We start from the raw sequence: 6,562 nt of genomic DNA, 5'->3' as shown, positions 1-6,562 counted from the left end.
CTGCAAATTTCTCAAGCAAATTACTTGTCCCGGTGTTTGAAGGATACGGCGGGAGAACAAGCTGGACATGAATTTATAGACACCCAGCTCTTCCTACCCCTTTCAAACATCCCTCTAACAACTCGAGTGAAGTGCACAAATCTATGCCCCCCTCCTCCAGAATTTTCTTACCTCGCATTTTACTTTGAACACCTACCGCCACCTCCGTTGTACCTTAATGGTGTGTCCCTCTTGCCTCAGTGTAAATTGGCCAAGACGGGCGATCCTCTGATAAAGTAAAAAAATGGTTTTCACTCACTTTTACACCAATCCCATAGGCACTGTGGTGTGCTGTCAGGGGAGGAAGATAGGTAAAGTCTAATTCCTTATGCGGAAGAACAGATAATGATTTATTTTTCCCGTTCAGCACAATTTCGATTGCTTTTTCCAACACAGTCTCAGTCAGGTCATTGATGCTTGAACCAATTGTTGCAAGCATAAATAAGAACACAACAGGTGCTACTCTAAGAGGGCGCCTGTTCGCGCATACTTCAGCACCTAACACCAGAGTGCGCAAACTTATAGTGTATTTTACTTTAAAATTAACCACTGGGAACGCTACGAGCCATCGGAGCCAACCCAACGCAACGCCAAGAAAGGGACCAGTGATTTTATGCACGGAGCATCGCTGCGCCCATATAGAGTACACCACGTGGCCCACTTTCAGCTCTCGATTGGCTAGAATGTCTCGTAGCACCAACTGCGGCACATTTTAATGCGATAAGAGTACAATCCCGCCTCTTCTTTCAACTCGCCCCCGTAAACCAAGAAAGGCGGCAGCGTGTAGAAAACAACAACAACAACAGAAAAACCTACAATTGTCGACCAATCTTGTGTGGTATTTATAGTTCCAGATGTGGAGCATGCTGCTACGCCCATAAAATAGGCCAATCGGAGCGACACAACCGCCCTATGTACGAGCGTCTCCACGAGTTTTTCTGAAGATGAACTTTTCACTTTGCAGCTTCAGAAAGACAAGGTGTGGCGAGTATATAGGGGTCCTAATCTACACGGCGGGGACAAGGAAGCGGGAAATCGCCGCCTGCTGCGATTGGCCAGCTCCGCACTGCTGACCAATCGAAGCAGCCGGCAATGTCCCTGTCCCTTTGTTTCGCTTGGTCCAGCCGTGTAGATTAGGGCCCCAGAGCGCATCATTTCCACAGCCAAAGGAATTGCAGCATTCGCCGTTAAGGGCACCTGAGAACGAATCATGGAACAACTAGCTTGAACATAACAAGTCACAGTCTGCAACTTTTCTCAAGCTGCCAGTGACGCCTTTATGAGTACCGAGCCCCGGTACAACCAGGATCTTGGTGCCGTTCGTGTGTAGTCGCGTGTTCAGGCAGCGGCGCGCCGCCTGGTGGAGCGGTGGCGGAGTTCCCTCAGTGTGACTGGTCGGGAGGCTGCACATCCACGCTGTACGCCAGTCTTTTGCTGGTCAGCCAGCTGAAGGAGTTGTCGAACTCCAGCACGTCTGCAAACGAGAACAACGACCATCGAGACTTTATTAGAGTGCAGATCTTAGGCGCCCGTTTCCGGCTTGAGCGGCGTCGGCGTCGGCGTCGGCGTTGGCGGCTGCGTCGGCGTGACCACGTGGTGCATTATGGGAAAATTTCCTATCTGCAACTCGAGGGACCGTCGTAACGTCACTCGTCAGCCTCGTGACGTCACGAATGTCACCGGTGATCTGGAGGGCGACGTTTCGGCATCCTGCCGAAACCTCACCGCGTCGAAACATCACCGCGGTGCGTTATGGGGCGTTTCTCATTATGCACAGCGCGGACGTTACGGTACCACGCGGTGCATTATGGGAAACGACCAATAATGCACCGCGGTGACGCGCGCGTTGCATTGTGGGATGTTTACGATTCTGCACCGCGCGGGAGGGAGGAGGTGGAGGAGGGAGGAGGGGTGAAGGAGGAGGAGGGCGGAGGAGAAAGAGGAAGAGGGAGGGAGGAGGAAAGAGGAGGAGGAAGGGAGAAAGGGGAGGGGAGGAGGAGGGAGGTGGAGGCGAGGAGCACGGAAGGAGTAGATGAGGAGTGAGTAAGAGGGTACGGATGAGGAGGAGGGGCATACCATGCCCTCCGTACCCTCCCCTCCTCCTCCTCAAGAGCTACGCTCTAATTCGGCATTACAGGGAGTTGTAAACGTCTTTTTTAGAGCGCAGCTCTTAGGGGCCCGTTTCCAGCCTGAGCGGCGTCGGCGTCGGCGTCGGCGTAACCGGGGGGGGGGGGGTCACGTGACCCCCCCCCCCCCCGAGGTCACGTGAACCCCTCCTCCCCCGAGGTCACGTGACCCCCCTCCCCCGAGATCACGTGACCCCGGAGGGGTGACGTGACTACCCGCAGGTGACGTGACCCCCCTCAGTACCCTTCCCTACCCCTCCTCAAGAGCTGCGCTCCAATTCGGCGTTACAGGGATTTGCAAACGGCGTTCATTTTTTTTGCCACTCTCAGAACACTTTTGTTCTTCAGCCTATCGGCTCTCAGATATCGTTAAAAAATGAGCAGATCGCTTCCAGCGTTCCCTTCCTTTATTGAGGAGCCTTGTTCTCCTTGACCGACGCCGAGTGAGATGAGGCGCTTACTGACGCACCGCACACGATGCAATTTGCAAAAACACGCGTCGGACAACTTTTCTTGGTGTTCCTCGCCCATTTGAGAGGCAGCCATGGAACGTATCCGTGCAGTGCAGTGGGTAGTATGATTTGGTAAAAAATTCGACTGTAAAACTTGCTGTTGAAGGCTACATTCTAAGTATGAGTAAAATCCGACAAATCTGAATGCTAATTATACATAGCAGTACAAGTGTCACAACAACATGTAATGCTAGAACCTTGGGGTGTATAGCCCTGTATCTCGTTATGATTGAGTGCGACTAAAACCGGCCATTTCTCGACCGGCTGTTTTCGGCCAGAAAGAAAACGAACTTCGAGCCGCGAATTATCTTCTAGGTAGTTGGGCTCTTTTATATGGTCATGTTGAAACAAAGATCCCACCGAGTATAAGTACCCTCTCAATGTAACTTTAAGATATTGGTAGCTCTAAGAATGCTCCTGTCCACAATGTTGTCGATGGAATCGGCAGCGAGAGTGGCCTTGACGTGCTCGGATTTATAATAACCAAGAAGAAGCAGGCTTCCTACAATCGCGATTTAATCGTCAAAAGTACAACTCGAAGTCAACACGTAATTTGTCGCCCAAGCGCTGTTCGAGAATGCCAGGCCGAAGTGGCTATCATGTCCCACCGTTAGCATCCTGCGCCACCCCTATGGCGACAAAAACTAGCACAACGGGAAAGCATGTATGTTATGCTGTTAAAGCAATTATAGCAAATCTGCCACGAGCAGGACATGAATAAAAATAATAATCCCTGGAGAGGGAGAACAAAGGACGTAAACAAACCTTCAAACACAGTTTGATGACTAGTGAGCGACTGAAAAAATCCGCCGGGTTCTGGTATCGAACCAGGGACCTCTCCAGTTCCAGTGGATCTCTCTACCAGCTGAGCTAACCAGGAGTTAGACGTCTGTAGAGCAAAAGGGTTTTAAGAGTTGCTTCCAGTCTAGCACCATTAAGGGTCAACGGCCTAATTTTAATATTATAATGTTAATCCAAATAATACAAAAGTGCCGCGAGCTGGACAAGAATAACAATATTAATCCCTGGAGAGAGGGAACAAGGGGGAGAAACGACAAACGCAAACTCCCAAACACAGATGGGAGAGGTACCTGGTTCGATACCAGGACCAGGCGGATTTTTTCAGTCGCGCACCAGTCCCCTAGCTGTGTTTGAAGATCTGTGTTTGTTCTTTGTCCTCCTTTTTACCCCTCTCAAGGAATTATTCCCATATGTTTGTTGGTGCAGATCGACGAGCAATTGGTGAAGCTCGAAGTTTCTGTGGTATAGCATTAACAAGTCATCCTAGCCTTCCCGCAAAGTGATAAGCCAATGACTGTCCCCGGTGTTTGAAGGATACGGCGGGAAAACAAAGGGGTTATGAATTTATAGATACCCAAATCGTCCTCGCCCCTCAAACATACCCCTAACAACCCGAGATTAGTGCACAAATATATGCCTCTGCCCTCCCCCCCCCCCCCCTCCCCTCCGTCCCGCCCGATTATTTTATCTCACATTTACTCCAATCCCCTTAATCATGTACCCTCTTGCCTAAGGGTAACTCGGCCAAGACGGGGGATCCTCTGATAAAATAACTAAATGTTTTTCAGTCACTCTCGCTGCGTTTGCTAATGTTGCTTATGTAATTCTAACACATTAAAATAAAAAAAAAGGATAGAAACATGAAGCGTGATTCCCGTCAGCGGGCTTTAACTCACACGTGCCCGGTTTCTCGCAAAGGAAGCTGCCTTGCTGCTTCCCTGAGAGGCGTTGAGGTTTTGTTAGTGGCTTGTCGGATTCCTCTGGCTTTTCGTCGTCCTCAGGAGGCAGGTAGCGCAAGCAAAAGGCCAGATCCCCTCGTTGCACGTGGAAGCTCCAGCGCAGCAGACTCTCTGACTGTTGAACGGGCACGCACAGCTTCCAAGAGTCCCGACTCAAGATGACCTGGCTGCAAAGGTCCGCGCTGATCTTTAAGTCCGCCGGCACCTCGCCACCTGGGCACACCTGCCGGGCAAATCTCTGAGATTAGACGAAAGGGGGCACTAGAGTATCTCCACGAAAATTGTGTATCGAAGTTGCCCTTCCTCGGTTTCTCCACAAAAATTGTGTGTAAAAGTTGCACTTCTCTACCCCTCTCCCCCAACCCCCACCAAAAAAAGAAAATAAATAGATAAGAAAGTAATATAGCTAGACGTTGAGGGAGATTGTTTAAAAATCGATTAGGAAAACTAACTTTAGATGAGGAAGAAACATCATGAAGATTCAGATACTAGTGTCGAAGAAACGCCGCACTCACTGGTTCATAAATAATTAATACGTTCATCGAGCGCTTATATATATATATATATATATATATATATATATATATATATATATATATATATATATATATATATATGGGTGGTTTCATCTCAAATCGTGCAGGCAAAAAGGGTCGAATTTTTGATTTCGATAAAAAAAATAGATGTTATGGCGCCATTTCTAAAACCGCAGTCGACACAAACCGCAAGTTCGTCGGATTTTTTGTTCTCGACTTATGAATTTTTAAAGATGCCCCGGCGAAAAGCAGTGTTTTTCACACCCGTCGTGGGTCGGATGTTTCGCTTGATCTCCCGCCATGGATTTTCAGTCCACATTATATTATCTTTTTTGAAGCACTCTGTGGACACATTTAAAAGGCTCCAATACCATTAAATAATTTTAGGCCTTTTGCTTTTTTTCTGTAAAAATGTCAAAAACGCCTCCTCGGTCAATTGTTGACGAACTTTGACAATTAATTACTGGCGATCTACTTGGGTTACACTGATATTTTTTATGTCCACGGAGAGCCCAAAACACGCTCTTTAGATATACTATAAAATGCCTTGGTTGTATAAAATATCCTTTGCGGTACGTTTACGTTAATATTATGCAAAAAACAAAAAGTACCATTTTTGAAATTGATTTTCTCAAAAAACCCATCTTTTATTTTTTTTATTTTTTGTTCAAATGTAGATATGATAGATGTCTACACGAAAATCAAGCCTAGAAAGTGTATATTTTGTTTGTATGTTCTACATTTAAGCATCAATATCGTACAAAAACGTGTTTTTACGGCTCGAAATGGACTTGCGAATTGCGCGTCTTCACAAGCTTGGAAAGAGTTTTTTTCTTTTTTTCAACATTCCCACACAAAAATGAAATACAGTACTTCCACCCTGAGCTATTTATTGATTATTTAAATTCTATTATAGGCGGCAAGCTACATCGGAGGAGTTCCAAAAAGAGAAAGCAACACTTCTTAACAGACCAGCAGGTGTCACAAATTGTTAACGTGTAGGAGTCGGCAGACGTCTTATTGATTCGGGGCCCTCATTGGCCTGCATGAACGTCCCGTCCTTTCGGTGGCAGCAGATGACCACGACCTTTCGCGCTCGTTGTGTTAGATGGGACGGCCCGTGACAGTAAAGCGAGCAGCGCACCCTGTGTCACGAGGAGTGAAATGGAACGATTGTGTCGTTGACATGGCGAACAGTGACGGCCACCCAGGAGGAGTCTGTCAGAGTATTGCACAAGGGAAAGCAAAGGAATCGTTGCCTGAAAGGACGAGGACACCACGGCCTTACAATGTCGACGGTCAACAACTGTTCTGCCAGTCAAAACAACGCCGCGTGCGCGCTAAAACCGGCGGCGCGGGACAGAAATCCCGCAGACGCACACACGAAGATGGGCCAGTTTCGTTAGGGATGCGGGGAAATTTGAAACCAGCCATCCGTGCATGCGTGAAACGATACCGCCTGTTTGCCCTAGCTTTGAGCGCCCTATCCTTACCTTGAAACGGCCGTGCTCTCTCTCTCTCTCTCTCTCTCCGGGGAGATCCGATAGCACCGAAGGGTTATCTATTAAACTTGAGGAAGAAAACGAGAA

The 6,562-nt window shown here is 48.0% G+C and overlaps 1 protein-coding gene across 1 annotated transcript in view; it reads right to left on the bottom strand.

Annotated features, from left to right (window-relative positions):
- Positions 1–1,263: 1,263 nt before the first annotated feature.
- Positions 1,264–6,562, bottom strand: part of LOC8043353 (SEC14-like protein 2) — a 52,946-nt gene continuing 47,647 nt past the window's right edge. Inside the window, exons 11-12 of the mRNA XM_040222834.3 lie at positions 4,375–4,660; positions 1,264–1,513 (exon numbers count right to left, since the gene is read on the bottom strand). Of these exons, the coding sequence (XP_040078768.3) occupies positions 1,422–1,513; positions 4,375–4,660 (378 nt within the window). The 3' untranslated portion in view covers positions 1,264–1,421. The remainder of the gene's footprint in view (positions 1,514–4,374; positions 4,661–6,562) is intronic.

Source organism: Ixodes scapularis, unplaced genomic scaffold (assembly GCF_016920785.2).
Source record: "Ixodes scapularis isolate PalLabHiFi unplaced genomic scaffold, ASM1692078v2 PGA_scaffold5__190_contigs__length_132052651, whole genome shotgun sequence".
Lineage (NCBI taxonomy): Eukaryota > Metazoa > Arthropoda > Arachnida > Ixodida > Ixodidae > Ixodes > Ixodes scapularis.
The sequence above is the reverse complement of the archived record's forward strand: the minus strand, read 5'-3'. Positions and strand labels throughout refer to the sequence as shown.